Genomic DNA, 25,641 nt, shown 5'->3' with positions numbered 1-25,641 from the left:
GTAGGAAGAAATGGACTGTTCAGGGCGATGTGCTGTGACAACTTCTGCTCTCATAGCTGTGTTTTTTAAGCTGTTTTCATAGCGCTTCCTTTGAAACACTTGACCCTTTGTTACCACTCAGGGGTTAAACTTTTGTCCGCTGTCGAGGAGAATGTCAAAACATACTTGAAAAAAACGTAAGCCCTTGTAGAGGCGATAAACTTCTCCCCACAAAAGTCAATCAGATAAAAAAGGTCTCTATTAATTAGGATTGCAAGAATAAAACCAAATGCTCTGAGAGGAATTGCATGCATTTAATACAATGTTTCAGTTGAATTTGTTGAAGGACTGAACATGAGCTGCTTTGTAACGCGGTTTAATTTTGGCTGAAGTTATTGTGTGTTTTATCACTCTCCACAGGCATTAACTTCAAGGAAGTGAACCCAGAAAACACTCAGGCTATATTTGGCGAGATACACACATCCATTGACACTTTGGCATTCACTTTCGGCAATGTGTGAGTACAATGTTTGAATAGCTTTTCAACACCACAAAACTTTTATTACTTTTTTGTGTAAGAAAAACAGGGCTGACTTTAGCCAACCTTTTTGGTTAAAGTTTACAAACAGCATACTTCACAGTAGCATTTCTGGAAACCCTTTACTGCTGAATAGATTGCATTTTTCACCCAATCATTTGACATATATCTACACATCTTCCCTCCAGAGTTTCTGACTTCCTTATGGGAGATGTGGACGGCGGGCCAGGGTTGGGGATCCCCCAGACCAGGAGAAGCAGGGTGAGACACCGTCTTTCCTTCCCAGTTTTCGCACCATCTTTTTTTTTCAACGTTTTTTTTTTAAACATTACAGTTTTCAAAGAGGTGCATTTTTTTAAAGTGGCAATTTCACCCCGCCACCATTTTCTTAAAAAGCCTCAAAGACTTGTTTTCTGTACTTAATTGGGGTGTTCAAACCCAGCTGCTTGTGAAGTCTTACTTTGATCGTATGTCTGCTATTCCCTTCTTATAATCTGAAATGTCTTTTTCACAGTCCTTTGACAATCTCTCTTTGGATCCTGAGGGATATTTGTCAGAGAAAAATGACCTTGTGGGTAAGTGTTATTCACAGTCCGTCATTTACCTCTGAGCAACGTGGGTGTAGAATAAAATAAATGAAACCTGAACAGTAATGAGTATTAATGGCTGCTTTTAAAGCATTTAATGGTTGCTTTGTAGCCCAGGGACGCCCTTAGTGTCAGATGGCGAGTTAGCTGAGTGATTTAGGCGCTGGACTGCTTGAATGCCTGAGGTAGACCCACCCTTAGCCTCTGCTTCCACCCCTGTTATTTCTGCTGCTTTTTTCATACTAGCTGCTCATTTTCCCCTCTCCGTCCACATATCTCACATTCCTTGCCTGTTTGGGAGTAGTTCCGTGTGGGATGGGAAACACATGGGGTTTGTGTTAAATCAGACGCTGGATGCCTGGGAGAGGTGCATCACAGTGTAACCAGTTAATAGAAAAATAATGCTATTTGAAAAGGCGCCCGGCACTTTTAAATCCTCCTACACTGTTAACTTTAACCTGAATGTGTTTTTTCCATTTACCTCCCACACACGTCTGTTGGGGGTAGTAGAACTGAGACGCATCATTCCAATCCAACACTTGGCAATGTTCTTGATGCCATGTGTTTCTCTCTAGGCCCAGAGGCGCCACTGTCACGCGAGGAAGAGGTTGACTTGACCCTGCTGAAGCATGACAGCGGGGTGGAGTCTGCTCTACTCTATGCCAAGGCCTGGTCCAGGTATATCAAAGACCTCCTGGCCTGGATGGAGAAACGGCTGACAATGGGTGAGACTTCAAGACTATGGACAGTGGGTTGCAATCAAAGGGTTACTGCATTAGGAAGAATACTAGATATGTTTGGGGAACACAATAACTCCTAAACAGTAAAAATGAACACCCATCTTGCATTGGAGTTCAGTTTAAAAAGACATTAGAGGTATCTGTAAATTGAGTTTGACCCAGGAATGAAACAGCGTTTTTAAAATGGACCCCTGAGTCATTCTAATCCTTTTTACTGTTAATTGAGTTCAACAGGGGCAGAACAGTTTGAGTGTTTTAACGCCATTTAGTCATGGCAACTTATTTTTCACTCTGAGCAGAAAACATTTGGTACCGTTTCATCCTCTTAAACTATTCAATACTTTTCATTTTGTTTGATTTAGGATAATACGTGTGTAATACACTGTGTTTCAGGAATGTAATAACTAGAAATATCTGTTTGTTTAAGGCCAGCATTATGGAATTAGATTAAATGGAGTGCATGTTGTTTTAACTGAATTAATAGTATTTACAGAAAATAATATCTTCACGCTTTGTTTATTTTGTTTTCAGATATTGAGTATGCCAAAAGTTTTGCCAAAATGGCAGAGTCTGCTAAGACACTGGCCAGTCAACAGGTAAGAAAATAGCCTTTTTATATAAATCCTTTATTTATAATGTGTATGCAGTATATGTTTTCTTGTGTTTGATTGAACATTGCCAATTTCTTTTTTATTTCCAAGGACTACATGCCATTCAGTGATATCTACGTTTCCACATTCAAGAACGACTTTGAATACAAACAGCTGCTTACTCAAACTGCAATGGCTCTTCAGACCAATAAATACATACAGGTAACAGTGAGTAATGCAAGTCAAGAGTGCACATAAATAAAATCCCTGTATTTTAATACAGTGGGGCTTGAAAAAGTGCAATATTCCATAACAGAACTTGCAGACCAGAAAACAAGCATTTCTGATATGATGAACATACATATCATTTATCTTAAGGCTTTATTTAGAAAAGCATGAAATGATTATGAAATTCTCTACCTCATTGAATCGTTGTCCATCTTTCTCCAGCCTCTTCTGGCTCGTAAGAATGAACTTGACAAGTTGAGGAAAGACATCAAGGAGCAGTGGCAGAGGGAACAAAAGAAAATGGTTTGTGACATGTCCCTGTTTAATACACGCTATTAGCTCAGAATCAATGCAACCCCTCTTCCTTTTTGCATTTATTAATATCAGTAAAGCTACTTCTATGGAATACAAATCAGCTAAAGCGCAAACTAGATAGTAATTTGCATCATCAGTTATCTATAACAATATATTTTCTGGATGGTTAAAAAGAAACGAGCCCTGGTAGCAGTGTTTACAGTCACTTCTCATGTGATTCAACCAGAAAGGTGTGCCTGACTATGCTTATGATAACTGTTTAACCCCTATGTTGGATTTGAATCACATTATGGTCTATCTGTGTGGTTTGGCAGCAAGAGGCCGTGGCAACCTTGCGTAAAGCACGAGTGCTGAAGGCCCAGAGGAGAGAGGAGTACCAGAAAGCCCACACATCTACCAACCGATCCCAGGAGGAGCACGCTACCGCTGGCAACAAACAGCTGGAGAAGAAGAGGAAGCTGGAGGAGGAGGCTCTGCAGAAGGTGCGCAGGGGAGAATAAGATAGCAATGAACGTTCAGCTTTGAAGGATTTACACACCGGGGCTTGTGTCTTTGCAGCGGTGCATTATAGTTAAATTCCTGAAAACGTATTATTGACATTTAGCATTTCATCCACATCTTCACTACTTTCTGTATCCACTGTGATCAGGCGGAGGAGGCCCAGGATCAGTACCAGAGCTGCATGGCTGACGCAGGCGTCAGGAAGATGGATCTGGCCAACGCCAAGAGCACCATCCTCACACAAATCCGAGAGACGGTGTTCCAGTGTGACCTCACACTCAAAGCTGTGAGTGGACACTACGTGATTAGCAGCCAGCTAACAAGCTGATGTACTGAGAGTCAGAAGTTAACTGTCCAATAACATGTAGTTGTTATATTCATATCTTACAGGTACAATGCATCATGAATTGAGAACAAATGACTTGCCCTTAAAGCAAAGTTTAAACACAAGACACACATTTCTATTTATTTGAAAAACAAAAACACTTAATCCATGTTTGAAAGCAAATTAGAATATGTAGAGAAACAAGCATTTCTCATAGTCTTCCACAACAAATGTAAATACATGTAAACTGTATATGTTTGTCTACAGCCTTAAATGCTACTTCTTCTTGTGTTTGGCAGCTTTTGGGGCCAAAATATTTCTTTTATGTTTATTTTTAAGATTGCAGAGAACCTCCAGCTAAACATGTGCATGGATAAGCTAGATTGAAGGCATTTATGGGCAAAAAAAACACATTCCAATCTTATATAATCACATACCCACCCATTAGACATGTACTGTAAATATTACTAATAGTGAAAACAGGTTTTAGAAATCTGTCAAGCATTGTTTATATTAAATTGAAGTAACATAAGCTACAGTTAATAAAATAAATGTGTATCTTTGTATCTACTTCTAATCACTTAAGTGTTCATTTCCCTTTTGTTTTATTCATTAATTCAATGAGTCATTCACCCATTCATCAAACTAATCCATCTCTCTTCAGGTGACGGTGAACTGGTTTCAGATGCAGCAGGCGCAGACTGTGTCACTCCCTGCACACTACCAGGCTCTGAGTGAGAGCACCAAGTTGTACGAACCGGGCGAGTGCTATGCTGAGTTTGTCCGGAACCTGCCCAAAAACCTGCCTAAAGAGCGTCTGCACTCAGACTCTACCTCCTCCGACAATGCCAGGTACCACGAACTGTGGATTTACTGTAACATTCTGGGAAAAGATCTCAGTATTCAAGCTATGCTAAACTCAATTTTGATAGGTAGGGCGGCAGTGGCTCAGTCAGTAGGCACTTGGTCTTGGGACCGAAGGGTCGCCGGTTCACGTCCCGATCGGACCAAAAAAAATATGGAGTGAGCTGGTAGCTGGAGAGGTGCCAGTTCTCCTCCTAGGCCACTGCCGAGGTGTCCTCTATCTGCTCCCTTGGCGCCGGGTACCTGGCTGCCTCTCTGCTCTTCCTCAATTTCCCTCGGGATAAATAAAGCTTCTTGAATCTTGATATGACATGTCAGCTTGTTGCACATGAGGCCATAATGTGAAAAAGTCACTGTCATAGTTTCAGGTTCTTTTTTTTATTAAACATTAATTCCTAGAGGAGAGTGTTTCAAAACATCTTCATGTTACTCTTTTTAAAATCTCTTCTTTCAGCAAAGGTAACAGTGAGTCAGAGTGGGAGGAAGCGAGAGAGAGAGAGTCAAGGAGAGACAGAATGCGTGTTGAATTTGTTGCCCTTCCTCAGGAAATATCTGTGGCGCAGGCTGAATGCAGCGGGGGAGATTGTGAGCGTGAGAGTTTGGCTCTCGGTTGTCCCTAAGACTTAGATTGTAAAAGCAGTGTCAGAATCTGCTTCCCATACACACACATACTCATTACCACTAAGAAAAACAAGCAAGGCTTCACTTTCTCAGTGCTAAGTTAACGGTGAGATTGATGATTTTATTGTATTTTGTACAGTTAAGTGTGAATCACAAGTGTTGACACTGCTGTAAAAACACTTTGTGGATTAAAAAGGGAATTTAATGCTTTAGTGCTTCCATTATTGTGCAGCCACTGACGTGTTTCATGTGACATTATATGTTGCAATGGTCTACAGCTGGGCTTATTTCAGTTTCTGTTCCTAATCCTCTCTTTCACTCTTAGTTATGCCTTAGGCACAATTTGCATTTCATAAAACTCTTTGAAGTGGCGTCCAACAAATAAAATAGAGCTTTTTTGACTTCATGGCTTTTATTAACATCTGTTAGCAACTATGGAATTACAAAAGATCTGGGGGGGGTTTCTAGAACAGCTTAGGTTAGCCTGTAATAGACAGAAAAGGGCTAATGTTCTTCCAATGAAATGAATTGGCTCACTTAATAGAGCAAAGGTGCTACATGTGTGTTGTGAAGGGGTAACATAATGTCAGTAAATGCTTGCTTATTCAAAACACTGCTCCAACTGTGCTGCTTGTAGTCTTGGGGGTGGGTGGTAGCAAAACAGATTATCTGCCAGAAACTGAAATCCAAAAGTCTCAGTGCCTTGAGAAGTAAAAGTTTAGTCGCATGTCAGTTCCCCACACAAACACACGGTAATAAATCAAATTCGAGCAACTTTGGAACAATATAAATCTTCATCACGTAACCTTTGATTCTGACTTTATTTCCCCAGGTTTGTGTTCAACAAAAGGTCTGTGGGCAGCTCTCATTCCTCCCATGGCAACCTGTCGCAGGCATCCATCTACTCTGGTGATGTGCTGAGCGGAGACGAGGCGGACTGTGCCCTTAACCGCTCTGCAAAGATCAGCGAGGGGAGGTCCAACAGCAGCACCGACATACAAGGTACTCCTTCATTTAGAAAATACTGATTTCAACTCAACGGAACACTATGAATTTAAGCGTTGCTGTGAATAACTGCAGAATTTAAGAGAAGATCATATTTGATACCTGAATATACAGCTCCGGAAAAAATGAAGAGACCACTCCAAACCTGTCTTAAATCTTTGTCTCTACAAGTAAGGCAGCCAGTCCAGTGTCTGTTGAATTCCAACTAAGAGAAATGTTGTCAGTAGTTTAGAGAATACAATAAAATAAAATAGAAATACATTTAACTCAAAGACATATCTATAAATAATAAAACAAGAGAAACTGATGATGCTGAAGTGGTCTCTTAATTATTTCCGCAGCTGTATATAGTATTTTGCATCGTGGCTGATTCCCAAACCCCCAAATGACTGTTGCTGAAGCTCGCAGGTGTTTTTGTGGGTCAGACTAACTACTTTCAGGGTCTGGCCCTGGGTTCTGAGTCATGGAAATGTTCTCAGGACTTAATCAAAACCGTTGTGTGCAGCTTACGCGTCATAAGTCCAGAATATACGTGTGACCTGCCTAGAAATAACCAAAACCAATGCTAAGAATATCCGTTAACGGGAAGCTGCTTTTGAGCTGGATTTTTTTCTTCTCTTATTCCGTTGTGTGTGTGACTGGTGGTCTTTATGTTTCCTTGCAGCGCTGAGAAGCCAGGCCACACTGAGAGCCTGGGCCTCCGGTACTCAGGGCAGCCAGGGCGGGATGTGCAGCGACTCGGAGAGTGCGGGAGGCAGCAGTGAGTCCAGGTCCATGGACTCCCCAACCGCCAGTCCAGGTAAGAGGATTTCATGTTCCAGGGTGAGGTGAATTTGTGAAATGCTATTAAATAAATACATGCGACAAAGTTAGGAATCATTTGAGTCGATGAGATCAAGAAATCAATTTGGAAAAACACCCAAACTATTAAAGATGATAAAGACAGGAATAAAAATCAAACTGAAAATAGCCTGATATTTTTATATCGAAATCACAACAGGGGTAAAAGTATCTGCATGTTATGTATTTATTCTAATTCTAATTGTTTTAGTGTAACTTCCTCTTTGTACAACAGACACACTCACTACTCATCTCTAAGTGCACTTCCCTCTACAGCTGAAACTGTTCGCCACACCGTGCTAAGCTTTGTTATATAAAACCCCGCATGAACACACGTAGCAGAACAATAGCTTCTCTGTTCTCTGTACTGCAGCGGGATATTGTCCTGTTATAAAACGGTGCTTTTAAATTGGTCTCTCAATATTTTTATGCACAAAAATTCATGACCTGTGTATGTACTGTCAGGTGACTTCAAAAGACGGCTGCCGAGGACTCCCTCCACCGGCACCATGTCTTCTGCGGATGACCTGGATGAGAGGGAGCAACCGTCGCCTTCAGACAACGGTAAGGCGCGTGACCCCTTTTCCCCCGGGCAGACGCACACTTGTACATATACCAATTCTAGGCAGGTAGCGCAGGCAGTGTGTTGTGTGTCAGGGAAGCTATGGCAGATACAAAGACAAACTGAGGGGGTTTCGCTCGGCTAAAATGCTTTTACACTTGACGGAGCTACACAGATTGGGGTCATGTTAGTTTGGCCACATGACCTCAGCTCACACTTCCTTTATATCGTGAGGAGCTCTCTGAGTCGGTGTGCATGTCTATTTTCTCATTGAGAATCGAAGCTGCGAAGTAGCTCTCCTATTTGACCTTATTTTTTAATCGTTTTTTGTGGACTGACCTGTACTTGTGTGCATAAAAAACAAATATCATATGACATCCTCACATGATATAATAGTTCCTAAAGGCATATGACAAGGAGTTGAGGTGCCCAACCCTATTCTGTTTTCATATCTTAAGTTAATCTTTTGTTCTGGCTTATTTCTATACTCATTTTCTGATTTGGGGTCTGAGATTAGTAAATGTGAACTAATCCAAATTAAAATAAATGAGGTGACGTGAACAAAGGCTTCTTAGTTGCCCTCACAGAGTTTCAGTTGTTTTGCCTTCAAACTAACAGGAACTGGAAGCCACCAGCATGTTTCCTCATCTTTGGTTCTGATTTTCAGGTCTGGCAGAGATGGTGACGGAGACAGCCAGTTCTCCGGGTCCCTTCAGAAATGCTCAGATGTCCAAAGCCTCTCAAACCCATAAGCTGAGAAAACTACGAGCTCCATCTAAGTGCAGGGAGTGTGACAGCCTGGTGGTTTTCCATGGAGCGGAGTGTGAGGAGGTACAGTACATATAGTCTTTCTTAAGCTGTTAAAATGCTCATGGCGCTGTGTGTATGCAGAATCCATTAACAGGACATGGAAAATACTTTTTAATTTGTAGGAATTTGTTTAATCTAAGGGTGAATCAATTGGCCACTCCATATAACTAAATTGAACTCTTCTTTTCCCTCAGTGCTCCCTCGCCTGCCATAAGAAATGTCTAGAAACGCTTGCTATCCAGTGTGGCCATAAAAAGCTGCAAGGCAGACTTCAGCTGTTTGGTATCGACTTTACACAAGCAGCGAAGAACAGCCCAGATGGCATCCCTTTCATCATCAAGAAGTGCACGTCTGAGATTGAGAGTCGAGCCCTCAACATCAAGGTAAACTGAGGTTTTTTTTCACAGTGAAATTGCTCATCTTTTTATCTTGGATGATAGAGTTTTCAAGCCACACACATCGCAGATATCATTCATTTAAAATGATGATCATAGTAAAATGTTACCAATCCTTTTCCTGTTTTTTTTTTCACAGGGGATTTATCGTGTGAATGGAGCCAAATCACGTGTAGAGAAGCTTTGTCAGGCGTTTGAAAACGGGAAGGACTTGGTGGAGCTGTCTGACCTCTCTCCTCACGATATCGGCAACGTCCTCAAACTCTACCTGAGACAGGTGGGTCTAAAAATGGTCTCAGAAAGTTAATAATATACCGTAAATAATGGGTAACTTTAGTGATAAATGAGTTATTTAAAAAAGGCAGGTGATTGGAGATGCTGAGAACTGTAGATGTAGTTTGTGAGCTTTTTACTCTTTTGTTTGTAATTGTTTTAAATAAAAATGTTATTAGGTATTCATACACTAGCAGTTAACATTTCTTAAACACATCACTGTTTCCCTTCGTTGTACAGCTGCCAGAGCCTCTGATCCTGTATCGATACTACAACGACATTATCGGCTTGGCCAAAGAGTGCCAGAGAGTGATTGTGGATGAGGTAGATAAACCTCCGACAGGAGAGAAGGGGGGGGCCAGCATCCAGCTCAACAGAGTCCTTTTCAAGATCAGAGACCTTCTCCGCCAGCTGCCTACAGCCAACTACAGGACTCTGCGCTTCCTTGTAGCTCACCTACACAAGTAAGGGCTGTTAACACACACATGCTAGCTCATTGTAAGGATTTCTGTTTGTCTGTACACAAACTTCCTCATAAGACACAACGGGAAATAGAGACTTCCCTATAGCATAGAGGAAGTACGACAAACACACGTAATAAACATGCTCTATTCAGAGATCTATTCACAGTTTTGAGATCTGGTTCCAGCAGCAATATTTTTAGAATGACTATTCTGGTCTTAGGTCCTTTACATTTAAATAAAGGCGTAATTGCAGACACTTACAAATAATCACATGTCAGAAACGGGCTCTGGTTGGAAGCTTTCGAGGCAGGTTTTATTTAGACTGTTGTCACTGAAGCTTGTGTAGTGAAACCTTTACTCCCATCTTGCCAGGTTTAAAGTTTTACAAAAATATTGATCTGCAGAATGTCAGTCTAGCTTTGAATCTGACACGAAGTCTGTACTTACAACCAAGACAAAATACTTAAAAAATACCAGAAGAATGTCTTTGATAAATGTCATCACCCCCTTACTCCCACAGAGTGACGGAGCAGGCGGAGGAGAACAAGATGACGGCGAGTAACCTGGGTATAATCTACGGCCCCACGCTGATCAAGCCCCGGCAGACAGATGCTGAGGTGTCCCTGTCCTCGCTGGTGGATTACCCCTACCAGGCCCTGATGGTGGAGCTGCTGGTGCGCCACTTCCACACGGTGTTTGACGTGTCGCTTCTGCCCGGCTCTGACATCACATCCGGCCAGGCCTCCCCTAGACTCACCCCCCAAGAGAAGGTGCAGCGGCTCAGCAGACACTCCACCTCCCTGATGGATATCAAAGAGGTGAGGAGGGATTTAAGGCTCTGACTAATGCTGCTCTCATATCATATATTAGAGAATGTCTTAACAGTACGAGCAGTTAAGTGGAAAAATGTTTCAATATAAAGTTGTGTGAAGGCTTTTGTGTGAGGTCTGATAAGACTTCATGTTTGAAATGAAGAGAAAAACTCTGGAGGTTAGAGTTAGAAAGAAGTGAGCTGACCATACCTCTGTTAGAGGCTAATACCTCAAGGCTGCATTCGAAACAACGATCAACAGACGAGTCAAAGAAAAGAAAAGCAGAAAAACTCCATATTTCAGGGGCTATAAATACATGTTCTTCCATGGGTTTATAAAAGTTACAATAAATTGTAAGCAGTTACCTAACCAGTGCAGCTGTAGTAGGCACCAGGTTTGGAAAAAAAGTAGAATTCCGTGAATAAAAAAAGACAATACGATTCTGCTGCATCTAGTTTGGGAAGGCTGAATCATTGGAAGACTTATTTGATTGATTTACCTTTTTTTAGAAGATATTTTTTTGGGCCAGAGAGTGCCTTTTAATACAGTTGAACAGTTCAAAGGGGGAGATAGAGGGAGGACATTGCCTAAAACTCGTTCGGGCTCGAACCCGTGTGTGTGGCAGCGGACATTGCAATTGAGCCGCCAGCTCTTACCACTTAGTTATCCTGCGTCCCGCAAGACTTGTTTAAAGATATTTTTAAATATTATATGATATAATATATGTAATAATGTGCATTTACATTATTAAAGCTAGGGTACCTTAATTAAAAATGGATTAAAGTCTGGTTAAAAGATTCTAATCTAATTGTTTTTGTTTCTCCAGAGTGCCAAAGTGTACAAGAGACACTCGTCAGTGATCCCCTCCTCACACATCGTGAATGAGATTCAGGAGGTGCAGCCAGGAACAGACAGAACGGAGGACTTGGTCTCGGACAGACTCAACGGGCTCCAGACCTCCGCTGAAGGGGATATGCAGAGGTCCACCTTAGTGTTTGGCCGCCCTAGCTCCACCTCACCCTCCACCACCGCTGCCCCACCAAAGGTCCAGCTCCGCACCCAGCGCACCCGATATGTGTCTCGTCCAATCAGCATGCCGCTAGAACGCCTGCCCAACCCCGCCCAGATCAGCGAGAGGAATTGCCGTAACACTGCTGCTAAAGATGATCCATGCTCCTCTGAACGCGTCACTGAACCCATTCAGGAGATACCAGAGCCAGAGAAGGCCCGCCAAAGTGGCTCATCGAGAGTTAGCACCTACTACATCACTCCTTTCATCGACACACATTCCATGCAGAGGAGAACGTGGGACAGGAAGTACAAGCACTATGATGTCACACCCAGGACTGCTAAGATTGTGGCCAACCTGCCACCTGCCAGCTCTGGAATACAACCTGTGAAGGCAACGATGCCCGTCACTCTTAGCCCAGCGCTAACAGCTACGGTTAGCCCAGCGCTAACATCTACAGTTCCTACTACAAGTAGTGGGAGCAACATGTTCTCTACCAACCCTTACGCAATGTCAAAGCCGGTCTGGATTTCTAAAAGGGAAAATGACTCGGATAATTCTGTCAGCGAGGCTAGCAGCTCGCCAAAACTTCCGCTAACTCTCAGGGCGCCAAGAACTCTGCAGCCTCCTCCTGGAACTTTCTACAAGCCCCCCGTTTCTTTTAACAGCCGAGCAAGGACGCTTCCAAACTGGACTACAACTGTTACCACGGTCACCACCACCACAACCACCACTAGTCCATCCCTCGCCCCCTCCACCCTTACCCAGGTAGTCACCCCAACCCCTGCCCTGTCAACGAGCCCCCCACTGACTCCTCGGCTCCAGACACAGGACTCCACCAACAGCGCCATTGACCCCGGGGTCTCGACCTCTGCTAGCCTTTCGCCCCCGCAGTCCCCACCCCCCAGTAGCCCGGACGATCTCAGTCCCAGCGATACCAAACCCGTGTACCAAAGACTGCGCCCTCGGCGGATGCAGGAGCTCGAACACAGAGAGGCTCATTTTGTCTGACGCCAAAAAAAACCACATATTATATCTGTAAATATAAATGTATCTGTGCCATAGTGTACACAAAGGAAGACGTTTTTATAATACAAGCTGAGTGGGAGAAATGTAGGCCTGTGAAAACAAACCATGAAAGTGTTATAAGTACTAATATATTGTATTTACATGTTCAAGTCAACAGGCTCCTCTCCCAAGCATTCAGAACACACACATTAAAAAGAGTGATGCCAACATCGAACTCTCAATGCTATTAAATTATAAACACATGAATTATCCAATTTTTGGTCAAAGATTTGTCAACATGACAACTCTCTAAAGTATTCTAAGTCTATAATTGTACTTGTTTTAATTGAACCTCTTAGTTCCTGTTCAACGTTTGATTTGTTATGAAATTATATTTTCATTGTAATCACACAATGCACTTAACGCAGGTTCCAATTCTGATGTGCCTTTTATGTTAATTCTTGCTTATTTTTTATCCTTCAATGAACAGATGGAAGTATTTTTTAAGCTGAGGTTTTTAATTTGAAAGAGTTCAACATTTATCTTTTAAATGAGTCCTTTTGATGCCTGTGATTGGTACATCTTTTCTCAGTATGTAAACCTTATGTATCTGTTTACGTTTTTTTATATCCATTCATACATACTGCATGTTTGTCAGTCCTTTTGTTCCATTGCATTATTGTGACCATACCGAAAAAAATGACATGCAACAGTGATTGCTGCAAATTAAACATGTATTTTTAAATGTTACTTCCTTTTTCTTTTTTCTGTTCAACACCTCAGAGAACCAGGATGTGTTTTTTAGGTCTTCATTATTTTATTTGACCACATTTCTGTGTCCTTTTTTACATTGAATCCTATTCAAATTCATGGCTGTATTGGACAACTTGGAGTTTGAAACAGTGGAAAAGTGGCAGATATAGGGCTGATTATTTTCACTATCCGTTAAGTTCTTCTTCTATGAAACCATAGGCGTCATTTATACTGGGGACACTGAGGACAATTGTACACCACTTCTGGAAATGGCCAATTTTGTCGCCACCACTTTGCATTAGGATCATTCGTTTAAAAAAATCTGGGAATAGCTTATTGTACACCTTTTTTTTGAGAAGGTTTATTTACACAAGGGAACATGTACATCTGGAGGCCTGTTCACACTTCTTGGGTGCATTTCTGGTAACCCAAGTGTTGCAGTTTGGACCTGCGTCACATTAAATGTTAGTAACAATTGAATAGCGAATAGCTTTGCATCAGCGTATGAAAAAGTATTGTAAGCATACAGTATGTATGTGTGTATTGTTTGTTAATGCAGATGTGTTTTTTTATATCTGAAAAGTGTCCCCACCAGAAAAAATTGTGAAATCAAATGTCAAGAGCCAAGAAAATGCTGTGAAAATCACTTCATTTTTGCCAATCATTTGCAGTCCATCGACTAATCAACCACTTTTTACAAACTTCTCCACATTATTAATGATTCTTTCATTGTCAATATTTTCTAAAAGCACCATCCCTATAATATTGTCCCAATATTGATGTATTAAGTCAAATATATTATAATATTTGATGTTCTGCTCATCGGCCAGCCCTAATTTAACCCATGGATCCTGTGAGATTTTTTGTTATAGTTTTCTGAGATGTGAGATTGACAAATTGGAGTTGTGTGACATGGTTTACACTGAGCTTTGTGCGGGGTTAAGCCTTTAATTTACATCGGTTTTCAGCTCAGCATGTCTGTTTTTCACACAGTTCACCGCAGGATTCAAGTGGTTTTAATGTCAAACTGTCAGGGCTCCACATTCTCCAAACCTAATCACTCGCGTCTCCTCCATCTCGTCGAGTCATGTCAGACGGGTATGACACAAAAACACCTCTGAGTTTCTCAGCTAACTGCGTCAAAAAATATATTTGAAGTTGTTAACCTGGAGGACTTTCCTGCAGAGACAGTAACTGCAGGTAAATCTTGCTCATGGACATTTCAACAGACCTTTTAGCTCCTACTGTTATCAATCCTGTAACCCCTCTCAGCACAGGGCAGTCCTTCCTCCCCATCCCTCCTTTCTTCTCTAGCAGATATCCACCTAATTCTGCTTCAAAATGGATGACTGTTGTCTTTTTTTTGCCTGCCCATGTTGAGCTGGGAGATTAGAGCAATCAGATTAGGAGTGCAGCTGACCTGCAGGCAGAGGAGAGAGAGAGTGTGGGCAGCCAGGAGACGTACACAGCTCTTTTACCTTGCTTAATGTTTTGCACTACTTCAGCTGCTTTGTGAACCTATTTCTCTAGATGTCGTACGACTTTTACATTATTCCATAAGAGGTAAGGAACTTGCTTTATTGACTAAAGGATGTAAACGCTGACAGCTTAATAATAGCTAATTACTGTTTTAAATGAAAAGGTAAATAAAAAGAGATGCCTGTCGATGCTTTTTTAAAATGTTTTCCCCTTATGGCTTCTTGTATTGTTACTTTAGTTTTTTCTACATTTCTACACATTCTGTGCGAGGAAGTCCTGCTATGTGTAACTGCTGTTGGAGTAATATTAAGGTTATTTCAGAGAAGTCAGACATAAAGCAAGCCTTCACTTTCCTCTTATAGTCTCGGTGTCCTTTTGTTTTTCTGGTATTTTTGTCCTCAGTCTGCTAGGCTGCGGTAATCTATTTGACATGTCACTCTGAACAAATTACTCTTCATGTCTGACATTCTCTTGAGCTCCACTGCAGACAACCTGTAGATGTGATTGGCATTTGAAGTTGTTTTCAATTTGAAAATGAGTTTGTCCTTTGGTCTGTACGGTAGAGCAGGTGCAAATTGAATTCATGAATCACCTCGACTGCATTTTAATTATTGTGATAATGTTTGACTTACTTTTATTTTCCTGTAGAGAAAATGCCTTCTCTCATCATGGCTTGAATAGCACACCTTAATGGGTGGTAGTGTTTTGCTCAGGAGCACTTCAGCAGGGTGTGTGTTTTGCAAGTTTAAGATGGTCCGTCGAAGGATGTAGGCATGACAACCTAAAACAAATTCAAATGAATGCTAAGGCCAAGGAAAGTCAAGTTTGTGTCAGTCAAGTCCAAAACTAAAGCCAGAGTGTGTCAGTGCAACTCAAGACAAATCCCATATCGGTTTTTTATAAATTCGATTTCACTAAATCATAGGATTGATTGATAGAAGTAGACTGAAAATAGACTTCTGAAAAAGCAACAACCAAACAAAAACTAACAATACTCGACCATGCAGTGTAATATACATTTTCATATAAATATTTCGGGTAATAATGAGAAATTCCTAGTGGTCCCAGTACCAGACCCAATAACTGTTGTCCTGTTTCTTTCTGGGTTAACCTTGCTATGTTTGTACAATTTTAACCGTCTGTGAGAAGTAAACAGCAGTGTGTGGTCGCTGATGGAGCGTTGTGTATCCGCAGGTTTGTCACAGTCTGATGACCCCTTCCAGGGGTGAAGCTGCAGAGCAATGAAGACAGGCTCTCAAATCCGCCTGTTACTGTGGAAAAATTGGACCCTCCGCAAGAGGCAGAAGGTATTATTTATGTGACAGTAGTCAGAAAAAACTGAGGATAAAAATAACACCACACACTACAGCGTTCTCTGAATATGATACGTTTCAGGATTAAATCAAATGTTACAGATTTCTAACCTTTTCTGTGTTTTTTAAATCCCACTTTACTTGTTTCTGTCCAGGTCCGCTTCATCGTTGAGATCTGCTGGCCTGTGTTGTTATTTGTTGGTCTGGTGTGGCTGAGGAAGGCCAATCCACTGTACCAGCAACATGAATGTAAGACACACTCTTCTTTAACAAGTTATTTAAGTGGTCCCTTTAAACAAATTATTCAAGAGTCAAGAGGCAACGCTAATGTGAAATTGCTGGAGGGAATAACACATGTTAACCTTGAGGCAACTCTTTTAAAATCACTTTACGAGCCTTCACTTTTTCATAACTGAGTTGTCTGTTTCTTCAGGTCATTTCCCAAACAAGGCCATGCCTTCAGCGGGGATTCTGCCGTGGATCCAGGGCATCTTCTGCAACGTCAACAACCCCTGCTTCAGATATCCCACCAGAGGAGAGTCTCCGGGCGTTGTCTCCAACTACAATGACTCAGTGTAAGACACATCAAAGCATCTCTAAAACCTAAGAAACCTCCATAGAACCTCATAAAGCTGTAATTTCATGATTTGTTCACTGTCAGGGATTTAAAAATAGTTTCATTATAATCTGACAATTAAACCAGAGTTAGACCCTAGTGCTCTAGCGCTGATTACAGATGATAGGCTTCAATGGAATGAGGTAATGCACTATATCATTGTATATAATCTAGAAATGGTAACTAATTAGAATAATTAATTGTGGGTTTTCTACTTGATTTTAGATTGGCACGATTCTACGTTGATATCCAGGAGCTTCTGCTGGAGGATAGGGACGTCCAGGAGCTCGGCGGTCTTTGGCAGGAAATTTCGTCCTTCTCAAACTTCATGGAAACGTTACGCAACAACCCATCTGTGGTGTTAGGTAAAGCAGAGAAAGAAGCACTTGTTTTATGTGTAAAATAGTACGTAGAAGCATTTTTTCTGATCTCTGTTATCAGAAGAGGCAACGATTTTGGATGAACAGAGAGCCGAGTCGGTAGGGAACAAACCACAAGGGTGTAAACAACCCTGGTTTGATTCCTGTCTCTCTCCCCTATCACACTAAAATAAAAGCATAAACATCAGTCTTTGATACAAAACCAAAGGTAAACAACATTTCCCCTCAAAAGTTTATTTCCTAAAGCTTTTATAAACTCTTAACTTTACCTGACAGGGAACCTATACAACACTTCCATCTAAACCTTTTTGTTTGTTTGGTTTCCGACACATCCTCTTTGTGTTGGTGTTTCATGTCTAGTGTTCGTCACAGCACGTCCTCACTTTCTCTTTATTTGAAAAGCAATGCGTCTCAGTTTAAATGTCAGGCCATTTTGCTTACAATGGCAGTAATCCTTCATGTGTTGCATTTCCAACTGCTGGATATACACTTAATCTATTCATATTTTATTACAGAGGTAATCATTTGAATGTTACCGCTACTGAATTATTTTCCCATGGTGTATCAATTTCCTTAATTATCTTATTCTGTTATTTCCTGCTCATATTCACATTATTGTGATCGTTCAGGATTGTCCATATTAATATAGTATTATCATTCTGAATATTACTGTATTTGAAATGACCTCACAAGTGCTTGCAGTGATATGAGTTTAACACACATCGTCTTGCTGGACTTTTTTTCCCCTGCCGGTCTGTGAATCCTTTCCTCTGTAGTCCAGACTATACTTTAGTCAATATTATATTAAGTTGCTCTAACCTTTCACTATGTCTGCTCTTGATGTCTCATACAGGACGTGGGCTGAAGCTAGATGATATTCTGAAGGATGATGAGAATTTCACTGCCTTCCTTTTACAAAACGCTGGCCTCTCTGAGTCTATAGTCTACCAGTTCGTCAATGCAGAAATACGACTGGAACAGGTGCAGTGGGAGAAGCTCATTTCAAAAGAATACTAAAGGACTAACATGCTTTTCTGTAGTTTGTCAATCTTAAGATTTCATTGTAATGCTATTTGTTGAATCTTTGAGACAGATCCAGCGATAAACCCAGTATTCTTCTTCTTCTTATTTCCCCCAGTTTGCGTATGGTATCCCGGACCTGCAGCTGAAAGACATCGCATGCAGCCAGGCTCTGCTCGACCGCTTCATCATCTTCCCGAGTCGCATGGGGCTCCACGGGGTCCGCAACGCCATGTGTGCCCTCAACCAGCAGAGGCTGCAGAGGATAGAGGATGTCCTGTATGCTAATGTGGACTTCTTCAAAATCTTCAAACTGGTGAGTTGTGCTTTAAACAAATACTCAGAATGTCACTGCTATCTATTATACACAATGGTGCGTCATTCATTTACTCTTTATCGCATAATTTCCTGTATTTTCGACGACCTTCACTGCTTCCTGTTAAAGTAAAGTGAAGTGGATGTTGTCCCTTCGATCCATCCTTTCCTCCTTGTGTTTACTTGACATGGCAGTCATTATTTCCACTGACAGGTCCTCTGAGGGCTGCATTTGTTTGAAAAAATATGTCCCTCTTCCTGTTCTGCAGACAGACTTAGCAACGTGTTGGTCTGCCTCTCAATACTTTATTGCTGCCCTGTGCTGTCTGTGCTACTTAGCATCAAGGCCATTTGTTCCTACTGAAGGAGGGCACTGTGGTTTCAGCTAACATTTATTTAACAGTAGTATAATAGTGTTTTTATTAGGAGTGAATGGAGACATATTTGGTGCAAAAGCTAGTACTTCTGGAAGCAGGCAGTACAGTATGTGCAATGAGTCAAAATACACTACTGTGTGTGTGTGTGTGTGTGTGTGTGTGTGTGTGTGTGTGTGTGTGTGTGTGTGTGTGTGTGTGTGTGTGTGTGTGTGTGTGTGTGTGTGTGTGTGTGTGTGTGTGTGTGTGTGTGTGTGTGTGTGTGTGTGTGTGTGTGTGTGTGTGTGTGTGTGTGTGTGTGTGTTCACGGTGTTAAGTGAAGATGTCACCCAGTGCAACAGAGTGACTCACTGATGTGTTTTTAATAGACAGACACAGAACTCCAAGGCACAGTGCAATAAGCTACACTGTAGTGTTGGGTTTTGAAGAAAGAAAAATGTGAAATATCACCAGACTGATCCTTCAAAGACACACATCATATTTTTAAGTCACTAGGCAATTGTACTCTGAAATATTTGTAGAGGACGAAGATGGATGGTTAAATACAGCGTGACTTGAGTTGGAGCGCAATCATGCTGTTAAGTTTTGTGTCTCTAACTGTCACACATTTAAAAGGAGGCTTAAAGGGGCCCTATTTTCCTTTTTGGGGGTTTTCCCTTTCTTTTAGTGCTTTAAACAAGTGTTGTGGGCATGGGTTTCTCTCGACATACACTCCCCTCTTGCTTGAAACACTTCAATTAGACACATTTGTTTTCTTCCGTAACATAGTGACATCACTGTGTAACCCTAGCGCTCCGGCATTAAAGGTAAGATGTAAACATGTCGTAGTAGAGACACAAAAATGAATATGAACCTGAAAATGAGCATAATAGGGTTGATAAAGAAGACATTCCCCAATCACCTGCACAGAAACCTTGTATTAAGTTTGGTGAAGTAGCAATATAATGCAGTCAGGTTGATCCTGTAATAGTGTTTTCATAATAGCTATAGTATTATGAATTGTGAGTTTCCTTGCGATGGCAAATGTGCCAGTGCTGCTTTGTGCTCAGAATCGTTACATTTTGTTTTGAGTTGGGGCGTGACGTCAGATGGCTCATTATTCCAGGAAGAGCTGCTTGTGACTCAATGAGTGCATGTGATGCCTACTGGCTGATTGCAGCTTTTCAAATTGTTTACTTGTGTATTTACAGCAAGAAACAAAGTAAAGGCAGAACAACAGAGCTTTCCTCTTCTTTTTGATTTGTTATTTACTTGAAGGAGTCTTTGAAGTAGAAGTAGACACATCTCGACATGTTTAATTGAATACAAACAATGTAAAAGAAGCATCGAACTTCAACAAACTGTGCTATATTTATACTTGACAGCCTTCAATTTCTTGTCTGAGTTCAGGTTCAGCCTGAGTGAGTCAGGTGACTGGCTCAGGGTCGGGTTATGGCATTATCCCTCTTGGCCTGTTTCTGTAATGGGCTTATCCAGACCACGCCTGGAGCATGTGAGGTATTCTGTAAGACGTGTGGCTGCGTCTCATATAAATACACTACCAACAGGTGCAGTCCGAAGAGAACACCTGGTTATCTGTTTGCTGTGTTGTTTTAACCTCTTGCTTGAGGACAAAACAGCATTTGCAATCTGAACATTTGAGCAGCTGGGTTGTAAAAGAGCCTTGCTTTATGTAATGATCATAAGATTGATGAACTAAATGACTATGATCAATCGCATTATTAGAGTCATTAATTCATTAGCTTGATACAAATTAAATTGATTCATTTTAATTCATTATTTTCTTTTTATTCGTGGCATGAGGTTTCTTTCCATTCTCTAAATTCAATAGAATATATATACTGTATACTTCTTTCCATCTATAATGTTAAACTGTGTACTCTCTAGGGTCAATAAAGCCTGTATCATATTAAATATCATGTAAAGTATTTAATCTTGATGGTCTGCAAAAAACTTTGTTGTAAACATGTGTAAATTCATTTGTGTAAGAAAGCATTTGTCCAAAACAGTGCTGTTCTTTAAAACTGCAGGAACGTGTTGCAACACTCTGTTTGGTGCACAGATTTATGATAAATCTACATATAGGAAACATATTTAGTCGATATCAAAGACATGTGACATCATTTTGTTTCTTGACTGTATTTAGGGATGGCTCGATGCATCTTTTACATGTTTCATATCAATCCAATAACGTCATTATCGAAAGTCACACATATTTTACTGCCCTGAAGGAAGAAATTCACAGCCAACATAGTGCTGCTTCTTTTTACTCACACTCAGAACTAGGGTCAGTATAGAGGGAAAACGAAAATTACAATATTTTTTACAAATACCTTAACAATATTAAAGAGTTGTCTTTGTGGGCTTTCCAAAACTATTCATACAATGACATTTTCATAGATGGTTACTAGTAAAGAAAATGGTTATAAAAAAAAGATAGCATCTAACATAAGTGGTGAATGAATACAGGCAACAAGTTACCACTCAAGGTTATCTATACCTATACCATAGTTGTTTTGATTTGGAGACTGAATGGATCGTATTGGTTTATAATAGTTTTCCCCCAATATCTGATCCAGTAATTTTAGGTTATAACTTCTCATAAACCAAGCGTATGTCCACTCATTGTGTACTATAGTAGAATCTAAGTGGAGATCTTTGCTTTAACCCATTAGCTTTATAAAGCCCATAACCACAGTGATCTCTGCCATGTCACAACTCGTTATGCTCATTACTCCCTTCTGCCATCCACCTCTCAACACCCTCCCTTCCCTTTCCTTTGCTTTCTCTCTTTTCACCCCCTGCGACCCCTTCCTCCATCCTTCGTTCATTGAAATTCAAGTGCGAGGAATGCAGGAAGGATATCGCATGTGCTTGTTTGTCTTTGCATTCGGGGTTTCCGTTACCCTCAGCACTCTGCTCCGACCAGGCCTTTTCTAACGCCTAATGCTAATGGTTTCCCAAGATGAAGTCGTTGAAGGAGGTCCAGGGGCAACGTTTTACAAATTGAATTGAACAACTTATAGATTAAAAATGGTTCAAGGAAGTGGGCAAAAATTATTTCATGGAAGTATTTTGTTTTAAGCGCTTTAGATTTGCCTTAGAGTTGCCAGTGTCTTGCTAGATATGAATGTGTTTATCTGTCATCACGAGACATGACCTAAAAAAAGCATCTATGGTTTTGAAACAAAAAAACAAACAAAGAGCTAATTGTTTAAAACCCATATTTGTATCAGTAAATTTGTTTCAAAAACTGTATTAATATTAATCACTTGACTGATGTGTCTTATGACTCTGTTTCCCCCAGATGCCTAAGGTTATGGACAGCAGCTCCCAGGGGATTGACCTGCACTACTGGGGTCGGGTTCTTAAGACGACCTCGGAGAAGGTCCAAGTTGTAAGTGCTCCAAAGTCCATCAATCCTTTCTCTCTTCTTCTGCAATGTCCTGCAGCAGTATTTTTAGTCCTGCAGGAAGCTCGCCTCTTCCGCTGCTCCCAGTTTGAGAATGGCTCACAGAGGAGGCTGAGAGAAGGGCCCAACAATGTGGGGTGTGCATGAGTGTGGTAACAACCCACATGTGAACTCTCAACAGAGATATGTCTTTGTGGATTCACTATAAACTAAGTGTGTGAGGTTGTGTCTCACATGGCATACAGTCATGCATTTGTCTTTATCGATTCATTTATTTTATATGTATGAGGAGAATACAGTAGATGTTTTAAAGGAAATCAAATAGATAATGTGAAAAAGTGTAATTGCATATAGAAGACTATTTGATGAGCTTATCTGCAAAATAAAATAAAACACTTTCGAGAAATAAAAACACTTCCTGAGCTTCTAATGACATCATCGCTGTGACACAACTAAAACGTATATGTTCACCGTCGACTGTTGGACACTTGGTAATGCGCTAAATACACACATTAAACGTGCTGATCTGCTCACACGTTTTTTTTCTCTGCAAACATATTTTTGCACCACAATGGATTTTACTCAATTGCACTTCACCGCTCTCCCCTTCTGCCATTTTCCTTAAGCGCAATGCATGATGGTAGAAAGTCTCCATTGAGTGTACACTTCTTTTCACAATCCCTCGTGGGAGCCAACTCTGTAGCGTAAATACATGTTGCTATACATTCAGGCAGCACCACAAAAATGCCAACTCCCTATGAAGTTACTTACAAATTCAGACACACACACAAAAAAAGGAGACAGAAAGACTGGGACTGTGTTGTGTGTTTCGGCACGTTTACCGTATGTCCCAGGGGGTTGGTGTGTCCCATCTTTACCTAAAAGGCAGGGTGTGGGAGAGAGAGTGTGTTGGGGGTGTGTGTGTGTGTGGGGGGGGGGGTCGACAAAGAGAGAGAGACATTCCTTTGAGGTGACACATCCTGTAGGTGGGACCTTCGTATCACCGTGGTGACAGAAAGGCGAGCCAAATGCTCTCATTACCCACCTCTCTTTCCTTTTAATTTGTGTGTGTGTGTGTGTGTGTGTGTGTGTGTGTGTGTGTGTGTGTGTGTGTTTCATAATAAATAAGAAAAGGGAGTGAGTGAATAAATCAGGGGTGTAGTTAGTGTGTATGCATGTGTATATTCACACGTAAAACGTTGCTTTGAAGGAGGAAAGGCTTAGAAAATGAGTCATTTGCTGATTGAACTCTAAAAAAGCAGTTTGATTACAGTGTTTTGATATGTTGAGAGATGGTATAGCTCTGCTTGTAAGACGAGGACTTAAAAAACATATTTTTCTGGTGAGACGTCCAAACCACTGAGAACCTGATCCCTTATGAGATCATCTCGACATTCATTTCTCAGATTTGAGGTCATTTCAGGTTGATTTAATCATCTGATTTTATCTTTGGATACACTTCTTCCTCACCAACCAAAAAACTAAAACCCCAAACTACAATTTTGAACACACTGCCAACTATTTATTTAGAAAGGAAATGATACAGGCACGGAGAAACGCGCTTGGATGAAGCTATTTTTGTTCTTTCAATTGGAGGATATTTAGCCGCCCTCAGACTATCCTCATCGTGAGAGTACAGGCGTACGTTCAACATGTCTGCTTATCTTTCAAACTATTGTTTTCTAGTGATCGTTTATGTTTTTCCATTCACACACTATGAATGAATATGAAAGACATAAATATCCCTTCTCTGTTGATAATTATATGACAAAAGGTCAAATAGCTCAAAGCTAACAGCACATTCTCACCATTCATTCATCCTGTTGGAGATAGGATGACATTTAACCCACATTGATCACCAGAAATGAATAAAGGACTTTTAAATTAAGGTGAAAACTAGTCTGCGTACCTTTCAAAGGCGTATCTGCTTTTCTGTGATCTACTGTTAGGATGTTGGTCTGTTGGTCGGCAAGCTTAGACATGTGAGTAAAGTCTTATTCTGTTAAATCACCTTGCTCCATGCTAACATGTCAATGTGTTTTACACTGTTTGGACTTCACTGGCATGACATTTTCTTGAAGAAGTTTCGGTCTTTTGTATTCAAAGATCTTTCATTTAAAACGTTTTCTTAACCTTGCTAGACTACTTTTGAGGGATGGCAATGTGTGTTGGGTGAATTATCTCAGCAACTATTGTATAAAGAGCCTTAGATGATGGACCTGTATGACTTGGGTTTTTCCTCTAGCACTAATTTCTTAGAAAACAATTTACCTATAAGCCTCAATTGTGGACTTGAACGCTAGTTAGCACAAGTTAGCATGCTAAAACAAAACTGAGAGGGTTGGCTCTTACCATTGTGAGCATGTTAGCATGTTTACATTAGCATTTAGCTAAAAGTACCACTGTGCACGTACAGCCTTACAGAGCTGTTAGCAGGCTGCAGACAAGGAGTTTGAATTGTGGCTCAGTGTTAGCATCTAATGTTTTTGCCACACCTGAAGAAAACAAATAGTCAAAGTAGTAGGCATGCTAACTTGAACACGTAGACTCCAAGTTGTTATGGACAATGCATAGATGTAATGTAGGTCAAGATAACATGTTGGTCACTGAGATAATCTCATTCATCTGTCCCTCTGGCTTTTACAGCTGATGGAGCGGGAGGGCTCTCAGGATCTCCTGAAGGTGGTCTCCGCTTTGTTTGAAAACGAGGGCTCCCCCACTTTCAGTCAGATAATGTCCAGTCTGTCGAAGCTCTTCTGTGGATACCCAGAGGGAGGGGGCTCCAGGGTACTGTCCTTCAACTGGTATGAGGACAACAACTACAAAATGTTTCTGGGGGTCAATGGCACCAAGAAACGCAGCTATGTCTATGACGACTCTGCCAGTAAGTGAAGAGGTGTTGACTTTCTCTATAGTAGGTATTATAACGTGTCCTGCTTTGTACTAATATAGTGCTATCATTTATAATATATATAATAATACAATAATTGTATGTACGTTCCCTTTATCTTTTAGCATGTGAGATACTTCTGTATGACTAAACTGCCAGTTCAATTAGTAATTGGTTATTATTTTTTGTCTGAAGCCTGACTTCATGTTTTCCTTCATAACATGTTTCATTGTTGTCATTATTGTTGTCTTTTTTTCTCTTCTTCATATAACATTTGGGTTTTAAAGTCCAAACCACATACATCTTTTTTAATTCATTAATTGAGTATGTTTTGTTAATTATGCAAATAGATAGTACACTTTATATTTACAACTTCGTAATATAACTTCAACAAGGGAAAGCAAAAGTGTTTAATCCAAAGGTTTAATAAAACATTTTCTGGGATGTTTCAAATGAATTATTCTTTTGTTTAGCTGTGGACAGCCACTAAACAACAGCACAATCATCATCCAAATTTGCATACTTATCACTTACCAATATTTAAATTGTCTATGTTTTTAGCACTTTATATTGAAAACCTGTTCAGAATTATTCAGAAGTGTTTAATTGCTACACAGCTTTGA

General features: G+C 40.7%; 2 protein-coding genes across 5 annotated transcripts in view; both read left to right on the top strand.

The window, feature by feature from the left end:
- The window catches only part of LOC134865633 (rho GTPase-activating protein 29-like), a 29,629-nt gene extending 16,413 nt beyond the window's left edge, over nucleotides 1–13,216 (top strand). For all 4 annotated transcript variants that reach the window (XM_063885289.1, XM_063885292.1, XM_063885290.1 and 1 more), the window contains 19 exons: nucleotides 400–496; nucleotides 706–778; nucleotides 1,032–1,092; nucleotides 1,680–1,829; nucleotides 2,376–2,440; nucleotides 2,546–2,656; nucleotides 2,885–2,965; nucleotides 3,292–3,459; nucleotides 3,627–3,764; nucleotides 4,468–4,655; nucleotides 6,121–6,290; nucleotides 6,958–7,092; nucleotides 7,599–7,697; nucleotides 8,363–8,526; nucleotides 8,700–8,888; nucleotides 9,040–9,177; nucleotides 9,414–9,637; nucleotides 10,158–10,455; nucleotides 11,276–13,216. In XM_063885289.1, coding sequence (XP_063741359.1) covers nucleotides 400–496; nucleotides 706–778; nucleotides 1,032–1,092; nucleotides 1,680–1,829; nucleotides 2,376–2,440; nucleotides 2,546–2,656; nucleotides 2,885–2,965; nucleotides 3,292–3,459; nucleotides 3,627–3,764; nucleotides 4,468–4,655; nucleotides 6,121–6,290; nucleotides 6,958–7,092; nucleotides 7,599–7,697; nucleotides 8,363–8,526; nucleotides 8,700–8,888; nucleotides 9,040–9,177; nucleotides 9,414–9,637; nucleotides 10,158–10,455; nucleotides 11,276–12,469 — 3,743 coding nt within the window. In that variant the 3' untranslated portion in view covers nucleotides 12,470–13,216. The remainder of the gene's footprint in view (nucleotides 1–399; nucleotides 497–705; nucleotides 779–1,031; nucleotides 1,093–1,679; nucleotides 1,830–2,375; nucleotides 2,441–2,545; nucleotides 2,657–2,884; nucleotides 2,966–3,291; nucleotides 3,460–3,626; nucleotides 3,765–4,467; nucleotides 4,656–6,120; nucleotides 6,291–6,957; nucleotides 7,093–7,598; nucleotides 7,698–8,362; nucleotides 8,527–8,699; nucleotides 8,889–9,039; nucleotides 9,178–9,413; nucleotides 9,638–10,157; nucleotides 10,456–11,275) is intronic.
- A 221-nt stretch (nucleotides 13,217–13,437) lies between these two features.
- LOC134865632 (retinal-specific phospholipid-transporting ATPase ABCA4-like) overlaps nucleotides 13,438–25,641 on the top strand; it is a 39,138-nt gene continuing 26,934 nt past the window's right edge. Inside the window, 9 exon segments of the mRNA XM_063885288.1 lie at nucleotides 13,438–14,782; nucleotides 15,893–16,005; nucleotides 16,167–16,260; nucleotides 16,445–16,586; nucleotides 16,853–16,992; nucleotides 17,861–17,988; nucleotides 18,146–18,343; nucleotides 22,024–22,113; nucleotides 24,775–25,012. Of these exon segments, the coding sequence (XP_063741358.1) occupies nucleotides 15,940–16,005; nucleotides 16,167–16,260; nucleotides 16,445–16,586; nucleotides 16,853–16,992; nucleotides 17,861–17,988; nucleotides 18,146–18,343; nucleotides 22,024–22,113; nucleotides 24,775–25,012 (1,096 nt within the window). The 5' untranslated portion in view covers nucleotides 13,438–14,782; nucleotides 15,893–15,939.

The sequence above is a fragment of the Eleginops maclovinus genome, chromosome 6, assembly GCF_036324505.1.
Source record: "Eleginops maclovinus isolate JMC-PN-2008 ecotype Puerto Natales chromosome 6, JC_Emac_rtc_rv5, whole genome shotgun sequence".
Taxonomy (NCBI): Eukaryota; Metazoa; Chordata; class Actinopteri; order Perciformes; family Eleginopidae; genus Eleginops; species Eleginops maclovinus.
Note: the sequence above shows the minus strand (reverse complement) of the source record. Positions and strands in the feature narration are given on the sequence as shown.